The following is a 23971-nucleotide window of genomic DNA, read 5'->3' as shown; positions in this document are numbered from 1 at the left end:
GGAAGGCCCAGATGTACAACTAAACAAGAGGATAAGTACAACAGAGCCTCTAGTTTGAGAAATAGACGCCTCACATGTCCTCAGCTGACAGCTTCATTGAATTCTACCCGCTCAACTCCAGATTCATGTACAACAGTAAAGAGAAGACTCAGGAGGCCTTATGGGAAGAATTGCAAAGAAAAAGCCACTTATGAAATAGAAAAACAAAAAGAAATGGTAAGAGTGGGCAAAGAAATACAGACATTGGAAAAGAGTGTTATGGATCATAACCACATTGAGCTTTTGTGGGATCAGACGGTAAGGTGTGTGAGAAGTGCCCGACAAGACAGCCACATCTATGTCAAGTGCTACAGGAAGTGTGGGGTGAAATGTCACCTGAGTATCTGGACAAACTGACAGCTAGAATGTCAAGGATCTGAAAAGCTGTTATTGCTGCATGAAGGATTTTTGATGAGAACTCTCTGAAGTAGTTAAGTTACAACAAATTTTAATAGTAATTTTTCACGTTATTAATGTCCTGACTATACATTATGATCAGTTGAATGCCACTTTGGTGAATAAAAATACCAATTTCCTTCCATAAGAGCTGTACATCATTCCAAACTTTGGCTTCCTGTGTGTGTGTATATATAAATCCGGATATATCGTTGTAATTCCAAATATATAAATCAGAATATATACTTGTAAGTCCGAAAATATAAATAAATACAAAGTTGTAAATCCTAAAAATATAAATTGAGTATATCTGAAGGGGTCCTTCGTCACAGTCAGTTCAAAATGGCAGACTTCTCTAATCATTTGTAGAATTACAAAATGTCCTTTATCGCTTTTCACGAGGAGAGCTTAGTCTGTGCATGTTAGTAAGAACGTCGAGCAGTCGAGACACCTTGAAGACCATATCAATATCATTCTGGCATTCATGAGAACTCTTAATGGAATGCCAGAGTGGAACTGTGATAGAACACTTCTCAACTCCATGTTGCGGCCAGTATTCAATGATGTAAAGCAGATAAAAACTCCAGTTGATCTCGATAACTGATTTGGATAATCATTGTACAATACTGAATTACTAAGACATGGGATCTACTTTTAATTACACTTTTTATTTAAGAACATGTGTCTATGATGCTGCCTGATCATAAAGTTACAACTACATATTCAGATTTATATATTTAGGATTTATAAATATATATATTCGGATGTATATTTATATTACAGATTTACAACTATTTATTATATATTATATATATCCTATTGTAAGTTTTCTGTATGGGAAGTTTTTACAGATAATTTGGTCATAATGCCAGGTGGCATTTCAGACATGCCAAGATTAGCTTAAATGCAGTTTTTCGACGTTTATTATTATTATTATTTTTACAAGTGCCCCAGCAACAACGTATTAGCATATTTTTGGATACTTTCTGTTAAATTCCGTTCGGGATTTACATTCACAGGAATGGTTGAGTTACTCGAGCCTTGGTTTACGGTAATTTACCCATGATCCTGTTCTGCAAATGTTGTGATGTGCGCGTTGATGTTTTCCTGATCATAGCATTGATTGTTAAGAATACTGTAGAAAAGAAGGATTTTATTATAGAGACTATCGCGTTGGCTGTTGGATGAAAGGGGCATATTTGAAATCTATAACATTGTTAAATACTGCCGTAAATGATGGACATCATGGCCAATGCTGTTGATTTTCAGACACAGTTAACATCCATAATGGAAATGTTGGCGAAGACCGCTATTGTAGAAATAGGCAAACTCTTCGAGGATAATTCATTGATGCTGCGATTAGAGATATCAAGATGTACAAACCAAATTGAATCTCTGCGACAGAAATGTCATTTTCTGGAGAGTGAACTTCAAACAGCCCGGAAAACCGCTGGAAAGATGAACGGGACAGATGCTGCATTGAGCGACGTGTTAACTGGTGATTTATGAAACCTTACATTTTGCTTCATTTATATGCTTTGTACCTGGTAAAATGTTAAACAATGGTGAAGGTACTAAATTCTTTCAAATTAGCCAACCGATTTGAAATTAACCTAAAATATTGTAATTTTACCTTTTGTTTTGATCATAAAAATTTAATTATGATGAAAAACGAGCTTGTAGGGGGTGTGAGACGTGAATAATGTTGATTTCTAATCGTGTGCAGGATATGAATTAGTCTATAAATATCAGCAATTAAATGTTCATTGTTTAAAATGCTCGTTTTTGATATCTGTAACCGTTTTCAAACATGTTCGTTTTAATATTTCAGATATCTGGGAATGGTATATCAATAATTTGGAGAGGAATTATCATAAAAGGGTTTCTTACTATTTATATTCAAATTACAGGTACATATACCTTCTATTAAAGGTGCACTCAGTAAAGTTTGTGTCATCCTGGACTTACACTGACACCTAGCGGCTTGGATGCAGCATCACTGAAAATCAATTGTTTTCCATTTCAGATGCAATGGACTCTATGCACGGTCAGTTCCGTGTTTTGCCTCGGGGGGCACACTTACATCTGTAGAACACCATTGAAAATGGACATGTGTATTTTCACCAAAATTGGTACATATATAGTTCTCATGAAGCTAGACAACTTTCATAATTATAGTCATTAGGTCCGCCTAACAGGAAGTCGGCCATTTTTTTATTTTTTATATTGCAGTCTCTGAACATGTAAATACCCCTCCTAAGTGATTGATGAGACTGTCACCACATTTAGACAACATTATGCCAAGACATTAAAGATGCTAAAGTGTTGCCATGGTGAGGCATTAAATGAATGGCGAAAATATGAAACAGGAAGTGTCTCCTATCTTCTTTGTGCAATGTGTGATTTAGATCAAAATTGAGATGTGTCTTTAGTCTTGGGGGCTAATCACATGGATTTGACTATTTTGGGTCACGGTCATAGTGCCACCACCTGGCAGTGGGAAGTGAATGTCTTAAAACAGATTTTAAAATTGTCATCTTCTATTTATTCAAATTGCTTCAGAATTGTTTCGAATAATGTCAAATGCCAAATGCACGTGTCTACCTTGCATTGTTTTCCGAAAGCCACCGGGTGGAAATGGACCAGTTGTTCTTGGGCCCGTCATTGCTGCTAGCAGCTAAATTAGTTTATTGTATTCTATTTATGCAGTGTAAGATAATTTTCACTTTCAGTAAAATGTACTTTAATAAAAATCGTGTCCCGTTTCTGAGAGATTTGTCATGTGCAGGGATCTGCCGAACTGAAGAGAGCCCTGATGATGGACGAATGCTTATTAGAAGTGGACATTTTACTCTTCCTTTCTTTTTGTTTACAAAAAAGGACCATTAAAAATTACGCAGTAATTTGACACAATAAACATGGATTACATTGTGTGTTAACACTGGATTATTTCCATTTGTTAATATGCATTAATATATTAGGTATCATGATCAAACATTATTTATCAATCTTTGTCAATAGTAGTTAATAAAAATAGAATTGTCCATTGTTAGTTCATAGTGCAGTAACTAATGTCAACATATACAACTTTTGATTTTTTAAATCTATTAGTATGTTGAAATTAACATTAGCTTGTTGCTGTATTTCTCACTTGTAAATCATTGTACAATCGCTGGATGTAAATACTTTGCACACAGGTGAAGTCTTACACAATAGGATAGCAGTGCTCGGCCGTTCTGCAATTTACAATTTTGGAGCTCATTACTAAGATACATTTTATACTTTTACTAAATAAAAATTACTTTATTTTAAAAAGAATGTAAGTTTGCTACAACTCTTGATGCATTAGCTGGATACAATACCAGAAGATTGTTAGCCCACTGAGATTTGACCGGAAATACATACAGTAGGCTACATTACATGCATAGAGTCCATTGTAGAATTGTAGTATTCACTGTCAGCCATGATTACTTTAATCAATGAGTGAAAGTGTCCAATAACAGGACGGTAACTGAGATTCAGCGAGTAGTTTTTTTGATATTAAGAATATGTATTTCCATAAGTAATGACGTAATGTTTGATATCAAGAATCAAGTATCTTTTCTAGTGAAAAAATTAGCTCTTTCACTAGTAGTAATTCGATTCCTGATATCCAGAATCTAAATTTTAATAAGCGAAAATTGAATTGTTTATTTCTATGATTGATATCCCGGACATGATGAATAAAAGTTAATTCGATGTGCCATATTTTATGAACGACAAACATATTAATTTTGTGACCCTAATACTCATGTGTTCTGCAGACACTGTACATCGTCCCGCAATTGACAATGTCTTTGGTAAGGAATGGTGCATGGATATGTGGAGACATGAGGAGTCAAATGTTCGTCAAAAGGAGAACACACATGTAGACTCTTCAGTCATCACAGGAGAGGTTAGTCTTATATACTGCTGTTGATGTACATGAAGTTCTCTTTAAGCAGTGTTACAGTTTACTAGTTCTCTCTTTGGCTTTCCATCCTTTAGCCAGTAAATCTGATGGATGAAGAACCGGACATGATCATGATTAAAGAGGAGACATTTGAGGATTGCTCTGTGAAAGATAAAACTGAGGTGGATCAAAGTAACAGTTTGAGAGGTATGTGGAGAGAGAACATGAGAAGAGCTGGTATAGTATCACAAGCCCTTTTGACATTTAATCATGTTTTGGTCAGGATATGAATTATAGAAATCTACAATACTAGTTAAAATGCAGATTTTTGATATCAGCAGTGGAATTACAACCATTGAAAATAAAAAATGTTATATCAGTAATTAAATTTGCCCTAGATAAAACATTAAATATTGGTCATCAAACATTATGTAATTGCTCACATAAATAATGGAATTTCAATCTCATTCACTTGTTCAAAATGCAATTAATTTCTTACAAGTTAAAATTCTAAATGTGCATATCAGCAATGTACTTCTTACTAGTATGCAATCCATTTTTTATAGCAATAATTACATTTTTGGTAGGAAAACATTTTATGTAAGAAAATGTCCATTCTTGATATCAGCTGTGAAATTACAATTACTAGTAATAAAAAATGCTAATTTCTGGAATTTGGTTTTCACTAGTGGCAGTGTTAATTTCAGATATCTCTATTGTGATTGTAACTAGTAAAAAAGCCTTGTAAGATATCTTTAATTACTCTCCAGTTTTTTTAATATCTGAAATGCATTTGCTGATATATGAAATTAACATTACCACTATTGAAAACAAAATTCTAGGTAACAAAAATTTGCATTTTTACTCATTGTAATTGAAATGTTGATACACAAATACAGTTACATTTAAGTATATTTTCAAATGAAAACAAAATGGAGTAAATCAAAGCCTCCATGTATTTCTCTGATCCATGATGCAAATTTTTTTTTTTACATGAAGTTGAGATAAGACAAGCTAAGCTGTACTCACACGGTCTAGCTACATGCAATGACTGTTTATATCTGATTCACTATTATACTGTACATGTTTATACAGCGCTATATTTTATGAACAATATAAACAGAAATATTTGAGTTATGTACTGTAAAAAAATACTTTTTTACTAGTGTTGCATGATTTGGACAATTGCATTATTTTGAACAATATTGCCATTTGAAATGCCATATGATAAAAAAAAAAACTAAGATAAGTGATTCCTTTTGACTAAAATTAGATCATGGTTTGCCGATGCTCTACTGCCAATAAAAAGACATGAAAAGACGATGCTCAATTTTCATACTTGGGTGGGCGTTCTTGGCTATCTGTGGTTGTATTGTATGTTAATTAAGTGGCGGAAATTGCAATTTTCTATTTTCCTGTAGTCATTAGAAGTAGGAAGTAGAAGTAGGTCATTGTACGAAGAACTCTGAGAACCTCGTATTCTCGGCGCAATGTCTAAACTTAGTTCCTGCATTTGTAGTTTTGTGGATTCCACCGGCAGTTGATATCAAAGAGCTATCAATGACTTTTACTACTAGCCATGATTTGTGTGTCATTTGATCAATATGATTATTAATAATAATATGTTTATTTTCTATAGCGCCTTTCCTCAAGGAAGCTGTACAGAAATGAAACATAAAACATTAAACAGAGGAACATATAACAGTAAGCTAAACATTGAGCATAAAACAATGAACAATGGGAGAGCAGCTAAGCATTTTTCTAGCATCCATATTTTGAGTCTTCTAATGCATTTCATACAGACTATTTACACTACCAAATACTGATGAATAGGCTGTCTTTATTTATATTGACCTTACTTGACAGGGAATGAAATATATAATTGGAAGCAGATGGCTCAATAACCAAAGAAGAACCTCAGAATTCAATTGCACTTGACTCATCCCACTAGCACTTTACCCACGCAATTCATCCATCCCACTTTTGCCTTGAAAATTCCAAAACTTTGACTCTGAACATAACGTGCTCAGCACATTACTAAACAGGACTAGGCATGAAATTGGCAATGGGACTACAGGTAAGCATGTGTTGGCACTTGGTAATGCAGTATATCACAGTAATTAACATGCACAATATTGTTATCATGTGCACTTCAAAATAATGTACATAATTCTAGATAACTTTGAAGCCAAATTGTTTAGATTTTTCTGATAGCACAGTCGTTTTTTTCCATTAACATATCAAGATTCTGTGTATGCATGGTATATAATGACATATGTGCACTCTGATGTAAATAAAACCAACATGGACGAGAAGCATGGCTGAAGGAGGAACGCTGCTGACCCTTTATTCGCCTTCTGAAATTAAGTTGAATGTGTGGAAGTATTTTTGGTTACATAAAAATGCAGAGGGATTGTTGGTCAAAAATTTACATTTTACATTTAAATGTATACATTTGGCAGACACTTTTATCCAAAGTGTCTTACAGTGCACTTATGAAAGGGACAAAGTGAACTGTTGCTGCCATTTGCAGATAATGTGTAGCTTATTTTACAACTCTGCCTGCTACACAGTAACCTTTACATCTTGTAGTAAAAACTAAAATAGTTGTAATCAGCTAGTGGTGGTCAGCGTTAATATTTGCTGAGCTACCCAGGGCCCCACACAATAATGCTTTATTAACATTTTCCAAACAAAACCTTCCACCTTCCAAGTGCCACTTTGAACTCCACATGACAAGCACTGCAGACAACGGCTGTGTTAGAAATGGCAAACTACCCATACTACTTTTATCTATGTATATCTATGTAAAGCAAAAATAGTAAGTATGGTAGTATGCCATTTCGAACACGGCTAACATCTTCAACGTCAACAGACCCTCCTCTGGGGAACTCCAACAAGCTAGTTGGATGCTCATCAACTGCGTGTGTTTGGCTTGTAGGTAATAGTCAAGACTTGACATGCTTCTGTGGTAGTTAAATTTCACCTCCCATCTGTGTAAACAATACTACATTCATCACTTGATCGCTGTTGTGTGTGTTTGTGGTGTGTACATCATTGTGATGTCCCTGTGGACACCACAAAGGTTCCGCTCTATTCCAACAAGTAAATTTCACACGGGGCTGAATACAATTTCAGAATGTAATGTGAAAATTACAATTAATTAATGAAAGACATTAACACATTACATTTTTTAATTAAGTGTATGCCATAAAACATACATTTTTACATATCCATCCATCCATCCATCCATCTACACACTAGCAGCCAAAAGTTTAGAATAATGTTCAGATTTTGCTCTTATAGAAGGAAATTGGTATTTTTATTCACCAAAGTGGCATTCAACTGATCACAATGTATATTAAGGACATTAATAATGTGAAAAATTACTATTACAATTTGAATTTTGTTTTTCAAACTTCTTAAACTTCTTCAAAGATTTCTCATCAAAAAATCCTCCACGTGCAGCAATGACAGCTTTTCAGATCCTTGACATTCTAGCTGTCAGTTTGTCCAGATACTCAGGTGACATTTCACCCCACACTTCCTGTAGCTCGTGACATAGTTGTGACTGTCTTCTCAGGCACTTCTCACACACCTTACAGTCAAGCTCAGGGATGGGCAACTTTGAAGGGGGCGAGGGCCAACGTTTTTTATCCATTCTACCAAGGGGCCGGATTACAAATCCACACCCTAACAGTGTTCACCCCTTTACTCAATTTCCTCATTATTGTGTGTAATCTATGGCCAACTAATGCAATGTTCTTTTAAATATTTTGTTACCTATATTAACATCTTTATTTAACAATATCTATAAAAACTAATATAATTATTTTGTAACTTGCATTTTTACTAAAACATGCCATTCACATGCACAAATTCATGTTTGACAACCAATATACTTCAGACTTAAATTTTCAACCCCACCTCATAAAACAGCTTATAGGTATTAGTTAAAATCTAAATATGATCATCAATAACAATACTGGATGCAAGTAACATTTCAGCACCACAACATACACGCATGGACCAAACATTCCCGTGCATCCGAGAATATTCTCTTTTTCGCAAGACTTTTCAACAGTCAGTCAGGCATCTCAATCGTGCATTTCTTATAACAACTTTTTTTTTCACTAGCATGAGCGAAACACCATTATATGTCTTTGGTGATTCCCGCACTGTCATGGATTTCATTAAAACTTATGATGCCTTTTACCCTTGTATTTTATTAACTCTTTACATCTGTGAGGAGAGCAGCTCTGGTGTTTGTATCTCTCATACTGTACGCCTATTTGATCACTTTATCAATGGTGTATTTGCGAATCAAATTGAAATCTTTAATGATAGATTTTGTATCCAGGCAAACAAAAGACATGTGTTCCACCTGCATACATTAACAATAGTGCGCACTATGTTGCTGACAAGCTGAGGTAAAATTTAGCTCTATTTACCTTATAAATGATGAGCAAGTGTAAGATGTTGCATGCTAGAATCCTAGAGTGATCAGCAGATATAAGCGAATAAGAGAATAAGCGACCTTCTGGTCAATAGTTGTAATAACATCATAAACTGAATGCAGTCTTTACATAATACCTTTTACAAAGAAATAAAATCAATCCTCAGTCTTGTCCGACAGGCCGTATTCAACAATACAGAGGGACATATACGGCACGCAGGCTGCTAGTTGCCTGTCCCTGTAAGATCCATAACACTCTTTTCCAGTTATCTGTTGTCCAATGTCTGTGTTTCTTTGCCCACTTGAGATGAAACTGGTGTTGAGCGGGTAGAATTCAATGAAGCTGTCAGCTGAGGACATGTGAGGCGTCTATTTCTCAAACTAGAGACTCTGATGTACTTACCATTCCTCAAACAATGATTGACTGACGAGTTTATAGAGAAAGCTGTTTCTTTTTGCCATATTTGACCTAATATTGACCTTTAGACATGCCAGTCTATTGCATACTGTGGCAACTCAGAAACAAATACAAAGACAATTTTAAGTTTCATTTAACAAGCCAAATAGCTTTCAACTGTGTTTGATATAATGGCAAGTGATTTTCTAGTAACAAATTATCAATTTATCATGATTACTCAAGGATAAGGTGTTGGAGTGATGGCTGCTGGAAATGTGGCCTGTCTAGATTTGATTTTCAAATAGTGATGGTGCTGTTTTACATCAGTAATGTCCTAACTATAATTTGTGATCAGCTGAATGCCACTTTGGTGAATTGAAGTACAAATTTCCTTCCGAAACAGCAAAATCTGTACATTATTATTAACTAAAAAACCTTTTCTCTAATTAATAAATTTACATTTTAACTTAATACCTGCATTATTACACTACATGCAACTCTACTGCACATATATTCAATATTTGGAAGCTGTGCCACACATATCACACATCTTTGTCAGCTAAATAAGGAAACATATCGTTGGCAATGAACACCCGAATTGCTTTAGTTATTTTTTTATGCCTGTCTGAATTAGCACTGAATGCTTGCTTTAAGACGAAAGGATGACTTGACTTGAAAGGGAGTGTGTAGTTTCGGCTCATCTACGGCTCTTCTTTCTCCAGTGATTTCGGCATAAATTATCATATGACGATGTATTACCAGTATACAGCACTTGTGTCGAACAATGTCTGCAAACAGTGCCTGTTTTGAAAATGTTTTCTGACCATCGCTGTTGTGATTGACTGCAAAAAGAAAACGTTTCCTTTTTTTGTTGTTTTGATCAACAGATGACTGTAAAGAAATGTAAGCGCAGCGTAGTTCTAGCGGGAAGACTAGCAGCTGTACATCATCGCACCATTAGCTGAGTAATTCCTAGCCAATCACATGTAAGCCGTTGCTTTATAAGTCTACTCACAATCTATCACATTGCTGTTTCAGTGTGCTAACACGGCAACCTCCACCACCCCACCACCACCAGTTGAGTCCCGTCCTGCACGGGGGTAGGCTCCTCGCCCCTTCCTCCTATCTCCGGCAGGATATGACGGTTCCGAGTACAACTTCTTCGGACCACCAGACGGGGCCTACGCCAAAGAGAGACATTACTTTTCTGTTTTATATTCATCAAATGAATGTCATCTTAAATCTCACACAAGTCTGCAAGTCTTCCTGATAGAACTAAAAAGATATGAAAGAAGACAAAATCAAACACAAATGACCTAAGTTCAGGCATGAAACTCTTATCTTTTCGTCAGTCTGCTCACTCACATGGGATATGTTAAGCCAATCGACTCTCAAGATGTAAGCTGATAGGTCTTTTTAATTGTAAAAATGCTCTGTTTTGCAGATTACACTGCAGTGTGCTGCGAGAATTGCTCTCTAAAAATGGTATTAGCTCAGGTGGTTTGCTAGGGTTTTCTTCTATCAGTTTGCATGGCAAGGTCAGCTTTTGGCCATGACCAATAGAAGCGCGTTTTTTAACAAGGCAAGCCGTGGCAATAATGTGTTCTTATTAAACTGCAAAGGCTGCAATTTAATTAGATTAATATATTTTGAATGTGTTGCACACTTCAAATATGTGCGCTCATAAAAAAGTTTTCAGGACATCCCTAGTGATAAAAGTCACTTTTTAGGTGATTCTTATTGGAAATTCTGTTTGGCTCCCTTCGAAATGCCCTACGAAGGCATCATCAGCGCAGGTGGAAACACAGCCATGTGCATTGAGCAGATGTAGAGGGATGGTGCTTTTTCATTCTAGAAAGCATATGATTGGACAAAGTTTCTCAACCTCTGTATGGGAGGGTAGAGTCACATGGGGTAACCTCATGGTCACTATAATGTGGTTCTCGTTCTCGGTAGGGCGCGTGGTGAGTTGAGTGTGGGTGCTTCGGTGGATGGTGTGATGCCTCCACATGCGCTATGTCTCCGTGGCAATGCGCTCAACAAGCCACGTGATGAGATTCACGGGTTTACGGTCTCGGATGCGGAGGCAACTGGGATTCGTCCTCCTCCACCCGGATTGAGGCGAATCAATACGCCACTACGAGGACTTAAAAGGACATTGGGAATTGGGCATTCCAAATTGGGAAAAAAAAAGAATCTGTATCAAGATCGTTCAAATTAAGATTGTGATTAATCGGAAAATCTGTATTTTTACCCAGTCCTAATATTCTTAGTTTAAGTCTATATAAAAATGTTGAGCTAGATATCTAATATGGCAAAAATAGCTTGGTATAAAACGTGTAATCTAGACCCGTGATTTCTTCAAGTCGGGAATGTCATGTATGTGCTAGCTAGGTGACAAAGTTCACAAGCTATCTAGATACGCTTGGTTGTCCAAAGCTAACAATAAGAGGTATGTGCTTCATTCCAAAGAAATGCTGGTACAAGTGGAGTATGAGGGAAACCTGAAATGGGTCCGAATCCCAATTAAAAACGACTGCTATGACTATTACCAATTCATTCAAGAAGGTAAGTTAATATCTTTAAGGTAATGTCAGATAATACAATTCACTATTTTATAGTCAGCCCTCATTTAGATGATGCACCTTTTCTATTGCTCTGTTCTCATAATCATCCATGAGCTAAATGTAAACACTCAAGAGTTTGATACAATTTAATACATTTGAACTTAATTTAATTGTATGTGTTTCTACCTCTTAGCTGCTACCAAGTTCAACATGCCAAATGGAACTAATGTGGTCCTGAAAGACTCTGCAGAAGTTGATGTTGATTCTGATATTTTTGACGAGTTAGTGAGATCATCTAATGTGTCTTTCAAACTTGGCAGTGGTGATAAGTCTGGTAAGAAACTCAAACGACCTTCTGTCATGTTTAATGCAAAATATATTATCAAGGTTGTTTACTCTCTTCATACTTATAACAGCACAGCACTTCATGATAGCATCTTAGAAAATATGCAGCCTAATGTGTTTTTATTATTTTGAACATTTAATGTTCATACTGTCTTGTAGAGTGCACTACATATTTTGATTTCAATATAATGTTCTCTTAGCTGAAAGAGACTCGTCGGTTTCATCAGTGGAATCAGAAAGTTCAGCCACCACAGTAATTCCGCAGTCTACAAAGGCATGCAGAAGACAGCTGTTAGAAGAAGCTCCTGACAGTAGTGTGTCAAGAGATGTAAGTTATTTTTTCCCGATTGTTCAACATGTGCATTGGATATCAACAAATTTCAGGATACTAAAAGCATTTTGCATTGTCTATAAAAGTTGGTTCATGCAGCTCTGTGCTCAAAACCAGGAGGCTCAGATATATTGAAAGAGTACAACCAAACCAACAGTCTATCTGACCAAACCCGAAGGAAACTGGTCAACATCCTTGTGGCGGACATGGTAGAGAGTCATGGGTAAGTGACCAATAAAGTAGTCTACATATATTCTAGTTCATAAAAGAAAACTCCCACCAGTTTTAAAAATGTCCACTCTGTCTTAATCTTTTACCCTGGTCAATTGTATTGTTAAAGTAATAGTTCACCAAAAAATGAAAATTCTCTCATCATTCACTCATCCTCATGCCATCCCAGATGTGTATGACTTTCTTTCCTCTGCTGAACACAAACAAGGATTTTTAAAAGAATATGTCAGCTCTGTAGGTCCATACAATGCAAGTGAATGGATACCAGATATTTAAAGCTCCAAAAAGCACATAAATGCAGCATAAAAATAATCCATAAGACTCCAGTGGTTAAAGCCATGTCTTCAGAAGAGATATGATAAGTGTGGGTGAGAAACATTTCCACTTTCACATTCTTCTTCTTTTGTTTTTTGGCTATTCACATTCTTCATGCATATCTACTGGGCAGGGAGGAGAATTTATAGTAAAAAAGGACTTAAATATTGATCTGTTTCTCACACACATCTATCATATCACTTCTGAAGACATTGATTAAACCACTGGAGTCTTATGGATTACTTTAATGCTGTCTTTATGTGCTTCTGAAGCTTAAAAATTCTGGTCACCATTCACTTGCATTGAATGGACCAACAGAGCTGAAATATTCTTCTAAAAATCTTAATTTCTGTTCTGCAGAAGAAAGAAAGTCATTCACATCTGGGATAGCATGAGTGAATGATGAGAGAATTTTCATTTTTGGGTGAACTATCCCTTTAAACTTTTTTTATAAAAAAAAATATAAATATAAAAATACCAAATAGCCATTTGAATTGCTTCAGCTAAAATCAAATTGTGACTAAATAACATTTCTTTGTCTTGCCATGATAAAGGAGGCTCCCATCAGTCAATATGCGGATAACCTATGCTCTTGGGATTGTGACTCTTTTCCCCAGTTTGAAGGATAAGTGCTCACCAACGGGTTACGTGAGTATAAAGTAAATTGACACATTGTACATGGTCTCTCTCTTTTAATTCAGCATTAACACCACATTTATTTGTCATGCATTTTACTGAGATGAATTTTTGAAGCATTTCAAACTTTTGTTTGACAGGAACAGTACTATGATCCACTCAGTGGCAGGGGTTACCTTGCCTACAGATTGAAAACAGTTCAGCGCAACTCAGGAAATAACATGAAGTGGAAATCAAAATCAGTTTACCAATATGGAAAATCAAAGACAATTTCCCAAGATGGGCAATCAAAGTCGGTTTACCAAGATGGACCCAAGACTCCGCGTGTGACATCTTCAACAGCTGTGCAGCTATCAGATGACGAATGCAGAGAAGCTATACTCGTGATGAAGCATTCGAAAGACCAAACAATTGTTAAGGAGAGAATGAAGGCAACCTTTAAGTACAGACGAAATATGATACATGATCCAGACAAGTCTTCACTCATCCTGGATTACTTTCCCCGGTTCTTGGATACGCCAGGCTTGGTAAGATTTCGATATTGTCTGTATAGTCCGACAAATGACCGTAATGATCCGGGTCTTTTAATGCATCAAAACATAAAATGTCAAAATGGGTGGTACAGGGGCTCAGTGGTTAGCACCGTCGCCTCACAGCAAGAAGATCCCGGGTTCATGTCCCAGCTCAATTGGGCCTTTCTGTGTGGAGTTTGCATGTTCTCCCTGTGTTTGCATGGGTTACCTCTGGGTGCTCCAGTTTCCCCCACAAGTCAAAAAACATGCAGGTTAAGTGAACTGGAGACTCTAAATTGCCACGTAGGTGTGAGTGAGAGTCCCCCAGCCACTGGGGATTGCGACAGAAAGGGCATCCAGTGTAAAACCTGTGCCAAGTCAAATAAGCAGATCACGGAGGGTCTGCTGTGGTGACTCCTATCAGGAGCAGCCAAAAGAAGAAGAAAACGTGTCAACAGTGCTGTTTCCGAATGAATTTACTTTTTAGAGAATCAAAACGACCTATAACAAATCTGAGCAGTTACTGAATTATTCTTGTACTGATGTGCAAGCTATGAATGAACTGCCTCTGTAAATGTTACTTACTATTATGTAATGTTGTACTTCAGATAGGGCTGAACGATTAATCGTAATCAAATTTAAATCGCGATATGACCTAGTGCGATTGTCAAATTGCATGCGCTGCAATATATTTTAATAAATAAATAAATCATTTGCACGTGCTGCTCGCTGAGCTTACTGTGTGTGCGCAGCTCTGTTCTCTATAGTGTATTACACACATACTAAAAGGACGCATGATACAGTGTTTTCAGAGCGCTTGATATACACAAAATTTCTCTTGTGCTCAAGAGTTAATAAACGTACTCAAGTTTGGTTCGGTTTGCTAATGTGCGATAAACACATTGTGTATATATATATATATATATACATATATATATATATATATACACAGCACTCTAGATTATAGCAAAGGCCATTGTGAACTCTACTAAAAAAGGTCTTTTAGTTTTCCACCAAAAGAAAGGTTTAAAGGAATATTCCGGGTTCATTACAATTTAAGCACAATCAAAAGCATATGTGGCATAATATTGATTACCACAAACATTTATTTTGACTTGTCCCTTTTCTTTAAAAAGATAAATCTGGGTTACAGTGAGGCACTTAGAATGTAAGTAAATGGGGGCCAATCCGTAAATATTAAAATAGACACTGTTTTAAAAGTAGTAGCCACAAGACAAAAACAAGATGTGTGTAAACATGATTTTAGTGTGATAAAATCACTTACTAACCTTTCTGTGTGAAGTTACAGCCAATTTTACAACTTCATTGTCATGACGATGTAATGTCAACAAACCCTAAAATTAATGTAAAAATTATGATTTAAACATCTTAATAGCTCAATTAATACACAAGTTTTAACAAAATAATTAATGTGTGCTTTTATAAAATTAGTAGCGTCACATTTCACATTCTGTCCAAACATTGGCCCCCATTCACTTCCATTGTAAGTGCCTCTGTATCCTAAATTTTTTTTTTAGGATACAGAGTCGTCTAAATTATTTTTTGTGGTAATCAATATTATCAGGGTTAGGAGGGTTACTTTTGAAATGTATTCCATTACAGAATACATGCAGTAAAATGTAATTTGTAACATATTCCATTAGATTACTCAAGGTCAGTAACATATTATAAATACTTTGGATTACTTCTTCAGCACTGGTAGATTTGTTTCACTTGTTTTGATATAAAAACTCTGCAAGTACAGTAAGACAAAATACACATGTTAAAAATACATTCTCTGATAATCCTAAATATCGTATGCAGTGTTTCTAAAACAAGATAAATATAAAAAATTTACAGGAAAACAATGCCAAGATTATTATCAAGAATACGATTTTTGCCCTAATATCAAAGGTTTTACTAGAAAACAAATTATGATCCATAGTGAATGTTCTGGATAAAAAATATGATCATGCTGGTAGCATGTGCATGTAAAATGGCTAGAAATAGTATTTTAGCTTAGCGTAAAGTTGACAATTTACACAAGGTTTATTTCTATTTCTTCTGCTCCAAACTTACTTCAAACGTACTTCTCTGTCTGCTCGTATGAATGTAACACATCATAAGAAAGTGTTTCACCGCTGTTCAAATGCACTTTGAATCACATCATTTATATGTATAACTGTTTTCCATCTGAAAGGACTAAATATCAAACTAAACAAATGACAATACATTCAAAGTAATCTCTTCAGTAATCAAAATACTTTTCGAATGTAACTGTATTCTAAATACAGATGATTTAAATTGAACTTTAGTGGAATACAGTTACTTATATTTAGTATTTTAAATATGTAATCCCGTTACATGTATTCCATTACTCCCCAACCCTGAATATTATGCCACTAATGCTGTCAATTGAGTAACAATACAGCATGCAAGTTAAGAAATTATTAAAGAAAAATATACCATTATATTATAATAGCAATGATGATAATGATAATTTATTAACTTATAATAGCTTGTTATTGGTTTCCAAACAAATAATGATGAAAAGTTGACTGAGACCCAATCACAAAGTGGACATAAACGGATACAATTTGAATGCGATTTGGAACTTTTTGTTTCACTGTATTTTTATTTATTTAGCTGTGAACACCATTTCCTAAACAGTTCTATTGGCAGTAGAGCATGTTTTCCCATGACTGGTCAAAAGGAATCACTTCATGGCAGTCCACATGGCAATATTTTTCAAAATAATCGCAAATTAGATTTTTTTGTCCAAATTGTTTAGGAAAATACTGTATATCTCCTTTGAAATCTGAAATGATCTGAGGGCAGTAAATCCAATTAAGAATTGTATTTCTTATTTACAAATAATTCTTCCACAAAAGTATTAAAATGTTAAGGAACTGTAATCATTAAGAGGAATCAGAACTGCAACAGGAAAGTTAAATTTTGTACGATACATAGTTCCCCATGTTGTGTAATTGTGATTAACATGAAGTCTCTGTGTGCTAGATTGATCAAGACTTCACAATACTCTTTGGAGAGGACATCTCATGCAGGTTTACTGCAAAATGGCCAACATTCTACAAGCCTAGAATAATTACTGACTGCAAAAACCTACGCCCTGGTACACATGTGGATGACCTTCTGTCTGCTCAGCAGGACTCTGATTATGGTAAGTGTACATGGGTGCATATGTTTGTGTGTGTGTTGAGGTTTAACTATACTCATGGGTTTGGGGTGTTACAATTCTTTTCCTCTAGGATGGGACAGTGACGTGGCAGCTATCCTCCTGCTGGTTCATCTCTTGCCTCCAACCGTCAAAGGAAGGAAGACTTGGAAAATCAGTGCCACTGAAGCTACTGACCGTGTGGTCAAGTTCATGAAGGTATGTCCTAGAAATCTTCTAAACTTATTTTGCTTGATAGTCTAACTGGCTACATGCTAGTCTAGTCTAGAAGTGCTTGCAAGAGTACGAACTTGAGGTCTGCATTCCTGTTGGATTCCGATAAGATTTTTTGTGGTGTGGGACTACATTTACGAGTTGAAGGCAAAAGCGGTCAATGCTGCCATAAATTGTGCATGGGGGTGGACGGTCTGATAATAATTTTTGTTTTAAATGTTTTTTATTTTTGATAAAACTAATGGAGAGTAAGACGTAGAAAAAACCATATGTAACTTCATTTTTAAGTATATCATAGCAATAGTAAAATAACTTATTAATAATTTTCATTTTATTTAGTTCCAACTTCCCACTGCCGCCCCCCCTCTTCTCGCAGTTTGACTGATGGTTGCTCTCTTGCTCATCGGGAAGGTGTGCACACCTGATGACAAGATGTCTAGATTATGGATGTCCCGATTCCGATGTTGGTATCGGAATTGGGAACCAATACCACAATCATGTACAGTGGATATACAAAGTCTACACACCCCTGTTAAAACAGCAGGTATAAAAGCAGTTAGGTAAAAAAAAATAAAGATACATCATATCAGACTTTTTGCACCTTTAATGTAAACATTACAACCTATGCAATGCCACTGAAAACCAAAGTGACACATTTCAGAGAAAAATAAAACTTATATAAATATAACTTACTGCATAAGTGTGCACACCCTTTTATAATTGGATATGTGGCTCTGTTCAACCAATCATCAAGCTCATGTGAAGTAGCACACACCTGCCTTCACCTGAAGTGACTCTGATTAACTCCAAATAAGTCTCAGCTGTAGGAGTTTTCTGACATCATCTTGGTTACATGCTACTACAAGAGCCATGGGCCACAAAGAGCTTACAAAGCATCAACGGGATCTCATTGTTGAAAGGTATCGCTCTGGTGAGGGCTACAAATAAATGTCCAAGGTATTAGATATACCACGGAACACAGTGAAGACAGTCATCAACAAGTGGAGAAAGTATGACACAATAGTGACATTATCAAGAACAGGATGTCCCTCCAAAATTGATGAGAAGACAAACAGAAAACTGGTCAAGGAGGATGTCAAGAGGCCAAGAGCAACATTAAAGGAGCTGCAGCTCTTTCTGGCAAGTACTGGTTTCTCCCTACATGTGACAACTATCTCCCATATTCTTCATCTGTCTGGGCTGTGGGGCAGGGTGGCAAGACACAAACCTTTTCTGACGAGAAAAAAAAAAAAACATCCTAGCCTGAAAAAACCTATATTCAATCTCCCACAACCATGTGGAAAAATGTGTTGTGGTCCGATGAGACCAAGATTGAACTTTTTGCCCAAAATTGTAAAAGGTACAGTACTGTGCAAAAGTCTTAAGCACATAAGATGTTTCACAAAAACATTTGTCTTAAGATGGTTATTTATATCTTCAGCTTTAGTGTGTCAATAGGAAATATAAATGTTAGACTCCCAAACATTATTTTTGTAAATAGAAATGATTAATGAACAGATGGCATTGCCCTCCACAAAGCCCCCCACTGAACATTGTGTCAGTCTGAGATTACATGAAGAGGCCGAAGCAATTGATACAGCCTAAATATATAGAAGATCTGTGGCAAATTCTCCAAGAATTGATCCAAGAACAAGCTTGGATCATCCAATCTGCCATCAACCAAGAACAACTGTGTCCAGGTGTATCTAGGAGAATTGGTGCTGTTTTGAAGGCAAAGGTGGTCACATCAAATATTGATTTAGCTTTTTAATGTTTACTGGACTTTGTATGACATTAAGTGATAAATGAAAACTATTATATGACATTATTTTTGAAGACATCCTTACTATGCAACATTTTTCACAAGTGCCTCAAACTTTTGCACAGTATTGTATGTTTGGTACAAAAACAACAATGCACATCTGCAAAATAACACCATACCCACTGTGAAGCATGGTGGTGGCAGCATCATGCTTTGGGGCTACTTTTCTTCAGCTGGTACTGGGGCTTTAGTGAAGGTGGAGGGAATCATGAATAGCTCCAAGTACCAGTCCATTTTGGCACAGAACCTTCTGGCATCTGCTAGAAAGCTGAAAATGAAGAGATCTTTCACCTTTCAGCATGACGGTGATCCAAAGCACACATCCAAATCAACAAAAGAATGGCTTCAGCAAAAATAGATGAATGTTTTGGAATGGCCCAGCCAGAGCCCAGACCTGAATTCTTTAGAAAATCTGTGGGGGGACCTGAAGAGGGCCGTACACTGGAGATGCCCTCGCAATTTGACAGATCTGGAACGTTTTTGCAAAGAAGAGTGGGAAAATAATCCCAAGTCAAGATGTGCCAAGCTAATAGACTCTTATCCAAACAGACTGAGTGCTGTAACAAAATCAAAGGGTGCTTCAACTAAGTATAAGTTCAGGGATGTGCACACTTATGCAGTTCTTTTTCTTTTCTGAAATGTGTCACTTTGGTTTTCAGTCACATTGCAAAGGTTGTAATTTTTACATTAAAGGTGCATGTGATTTATCTTTATCACAAAAACCTGCTGTTTTAACAGGAGTGTGTAGATTTGTATATCCAATGTACTTGTACTCTTGCTTGTAAAAATGCTCTGATACCAAAATCCGAAACCATTTGACGGATGAATGATATTACTTAAACATTCAGCGCACTAATTAAAATCACAACATGTCCTATTGCGATTATTTAACAGCAAAAGCTGCGATTTAATGAGATAAATATAGAGTTTGCATGTGCAGTGCTTGTGAATTTGTGGAGCCGGTGTTGTGCTGACTCAAAGTGCTCATACCTTTTAGAGATCTTTGGCTCATACACGGAAATCATTGTTATGAGCATCACACTCTTTGTTTGTAGTTGATGACAGCGAGCAGAGCACTAATTCACTTTTTAGCGTGAGGCACATACAGACTATGTATTTAATAAAATAGCAGCTTTTTGCAGTTTAATAATCACTTTGAGACACGTAGCGCCTGTCTTTTCCATTATGGGAAGCGACCATCATAACGTCAGAGCTCCTTGGTCATAACAGCACACAGAAACACTTCAAAATAAAATGTAATCAAGGGAAAACGTTATGACAGAAATAGATCACTATTGTATAGTTATGTTACATTCATTTTAATTCTATAAATAATAATTATAATTATAAATCAATACATTTATAATATTAAGCAATATCTCACATCTGAGATGCTCTGTTATGCAGCAATTTATTTGACAAAAATAAATTTAATGTTGTATTTTGGATTGTGCTTTGAGGTTCTGTATAAAAGCATTTTTATAAAAATAATAAAATATGTTGAAAATTAGGTTTTATGAATTCATTTATTTAAACCGTAATTGTTTGAATTGGAATTTAGAATTGGTATCAGCGAGTACCAAAAAGTAAATATCCGTATGAAAGGTATAGGGACACCCCTAGTCTAGATATCAAACTGGTTTGAAATCTGTCGTAGCCATTTAAAGGGTAATTTTGTCTTTTTTAGTTATTCTGAACACATTACTCTTGTCTTACACTTTAAGGAGGGAACAAACATTGGGACGTTCCTTGACCAAGTTGGATCAACACAGCCTTTCCTTCTCTGTGTTGGGGAAAAGAGGAGTAGAATCCAGAAGTTTTACATTATCCTGGACCAGAAGGCCATCCCCTGCATGACACAGACAGCCATTGCAGCCTTTGACGAACTCTTTAAAATGCACTTTGTGTTTGCTGTATCCTATGATGTTGCCTTGTGCAATTTCTACACGTTCATTCAAACAACCGTGTATGGAATTGATGTGGGCACTGCCAAGGAGAGTCCAAGGGTCAAGGAAATCAGAGTGAGAATTCATAACACTGAGGTTTGAATATTTTTTGGCATCTTGCTAAAACTTTTTGTCATGTTACATTTGTAAAGTGCACCACTGAAGTTGTGTGCTTTACATGTATTTTAACATCCAAAGTTTAATCATGATTTGTACCCAGGGTGTTCATTGCCTTTGAAATATGGTGAACCTGGGTGGTCATCAGTGTTTTATACATCATGCGGATTCAAGAAACATTTAAGAATGCTTGGAGATTGTGTAGCCTCAGATACTGTTGATAATTTAAGCAGTGGTGACATTGTTCCTGTTTCAGTCTCACTGCAAAATTGGGATCCTCCCATCACTTTTCCGGCTCCTGTTGAAAATAGGCAGCTACTAGATAGATCTACAAATATCTGGAGTCTCCGAAAGTACTGTTCAATATTTAGTTGGTTCAATGGTGCAATTTGTAATTGACACTCAAGCAAGAGATGCTGTTCTTAAGTATCTTTCGTCAGAGGTACCCTGGGTACCAGAATTAACCAGAAGGGAAATTGGGCATGTGCCCAGGGGCACCACGTTCATTTTTGTAATTGCCTTAGGTCTGTTTTTATTCCAATTGTTATTATGTTTTTCAGTATCATTAATCGTGTTTAAATTATTGTCCTGAGGTAAATGACCAGCCAATCAATGACTACCCTTTCAAGAAGGTAACTTCAACGTGTAAACTAGTGTTGTCACGGTACTAAAATTTCAACGATACCAATGAAATTTCACGATTCTCAATACCAATTTCAATACCACAGCAAAAATATGCTAATATGATAATGTGCTATTGAACACAGAAGTTTTGTTTTTTTAAATAATTTAATAATTATTTTTATGTTTTAAAGTTTAATTTAATTTAATCATCAAAATGGTGTTCAATCTAATCAATTAATTCTTAAAATTTAATTTGTGAAAAAATAACTTATTAACATGTCATTACATTTTCTTCTACCAAACGTTTATTCAACAGTCTTGCTTGTGATACATCGATTTTTTTTTTTATTGTTATTATTACTAGTATTACAGAGAATATTAAATTTTACTATACAGTTGTAATATATTTTTTTATTTAATTTCTTCAATTTCAAGATTCTAGCTTTTATTTTTAATCGTGCTTTTATTATGACATGTGTTTTTTTCCTGGAAGCTTCACTTTTCCAGATGAACAGATCATGACATGGCCCAGTGTGATCATTGAAGACTTTCTAGTCACGTCTGAAATCTCATCTCTTTACACTGTCCTTTGAGTCTGACAAATGAAATGTTGGACATAGTTTTGAAGTGTTTGTATTTTTAGACTACTAGTGTTTGTGTATGTAGTAATTTTGAAATGTTATAGAAAATGTTTTACATTGTATTACTGTGAAGCACTTTGAATCAACTCTGTTGTTTTAAATGCTATATAAATAAAGTTGAGTTGAGATTAAAGCACAAATGCTGTGATTTTATATATATATATATATATATATATATATATATATATATATATATATATATATATATATATATATATATATATGTACTGCATGGTTAACAGTGGATTAGTGTTCTACTTTTTCATCTTAAACAACATGCATAATTCACAATGTCTTTGGAGTTTCCAGAGGATTAGTGGTCAGATTTATACATTCATTTAAAGTGCACAGCTCATAAGATTGCAGCCTTCAACGGTTTAATAAATCACACTAGGACATGTCACTTGGATTAATTGTCCATTTCATTGTAAAAGTAGTAACAGATCACGTGTTCAAAATAAGCCTGTGAGCATTTTAATTTTGTCAGTCATACTGCACGCTGTTACTGGACAGAGTCGGTGCTCGGTACTACCGGTTCTGCAGAATCACTGGTATCATTACATCTTTTTTATTTTTGTACCGACTTGATACCGAAGTACTGGTACTTTTGACAACACTAGTGTAATCAAACCTCCAACACGGAAGTGTTATAAGGAAACGATTTTCTTGCTGGAGAACACAGTGAGAAGGAGTTTCACACTCTGACCAGATGCAAATTAGAACAGCAAAGTGTTGGTTTATGGTTCCAGAGTATGAGAGATGTCTACGTGACCCTGATAGAGGAAAATGTTGATGGTGTGGTACTGGGCTCTGCCTTATATAGCCGTGATAATGCGTGCTTGGGGTTGGCGTGATGGTATAGGGTTTCAAGGTCACCGTCCCTGGGAGGAGCTTCCATTGCGACAGCTACTGACGCAGCGTCGATGTTACCTTTGTGAAAGAGAACATTGTGTCTCATAGGACACAGTCAGTGTCTGACAGCATTTGTGATTACAGTGTGTGTTCCTCACACAAAACTATCGTATGAATAATTAAAAAAAGTCATATGAAGGTGATTAAATAATTTCAGAATATTTTGTGAGCAATCCCTGTTCATATTTTATTGTGTAATTTCTTTATATCTGACCCTGGAAAAGATGGTTATAATGTTATTGGATATTATTTTTAACCATTACTTTAACAGTAACTACAGTAGCGTTAAGGGCTGCACACAGTACGTTCTTCTGAAAATTGTTTATAAAATTTCTTGATATTCT

The 23971-nt window shown here is 35.8% G+C and overlaps 1 protein-coding gene across 1 annotated transcript; it reads left to right on the top strand.

Annotated features, from left to right (window-relative positions):
• Positions 1–1529: 1529 nt before the first annotated feature.
• LOC127652735 (uncharacterized) lies at positions 1530–22843 on the top strand. Its single transcript, XM_052139064.1, has 12 exons — positions 1530–1933; positions 4239–4369; positions 4462–4573; positions 11692–11787; positions 11980–12120; positions 12332–12459; positions 12549–12685; positions 13563–13656; positions 13785–14171; positions 17175–17337; positions 17426–17550; positions 21112–22843. The coding sequence occupies exons 1-12, from the start codon at positions 1669–1671 to the stop codon at positions 21433–21435; spliced, it is 2103 nt and encodes a 700-aa protein (XP_051995024.1). The 5' UTR covers positions 1530–1668; the 3' UTR covers positions 21436–22843.
• Positions 22844–23971: the final 1128 nt, after the last annotated feature.

Source organism: Xyrauchen texanus, chromosome 12 (assembly GCF_025860055.1).
Source record: "Xyrauchen texanus isolate HMW12.3.18 chromosome 12, RBS_HiC_50CHRs, whole genome shotgun sequence".
Taxonomy (NCBI): Eukaryota; Metazoa; Chordata; class Actinopteri; order Cypriniformes; family Catostomidae; genus Xyrauchen; species Xyrauchen texanus.
Note: the sequence above shows the minus strand (reverse complement) of the source record. Positions and strands in the feature narration are given on the sequence as shown.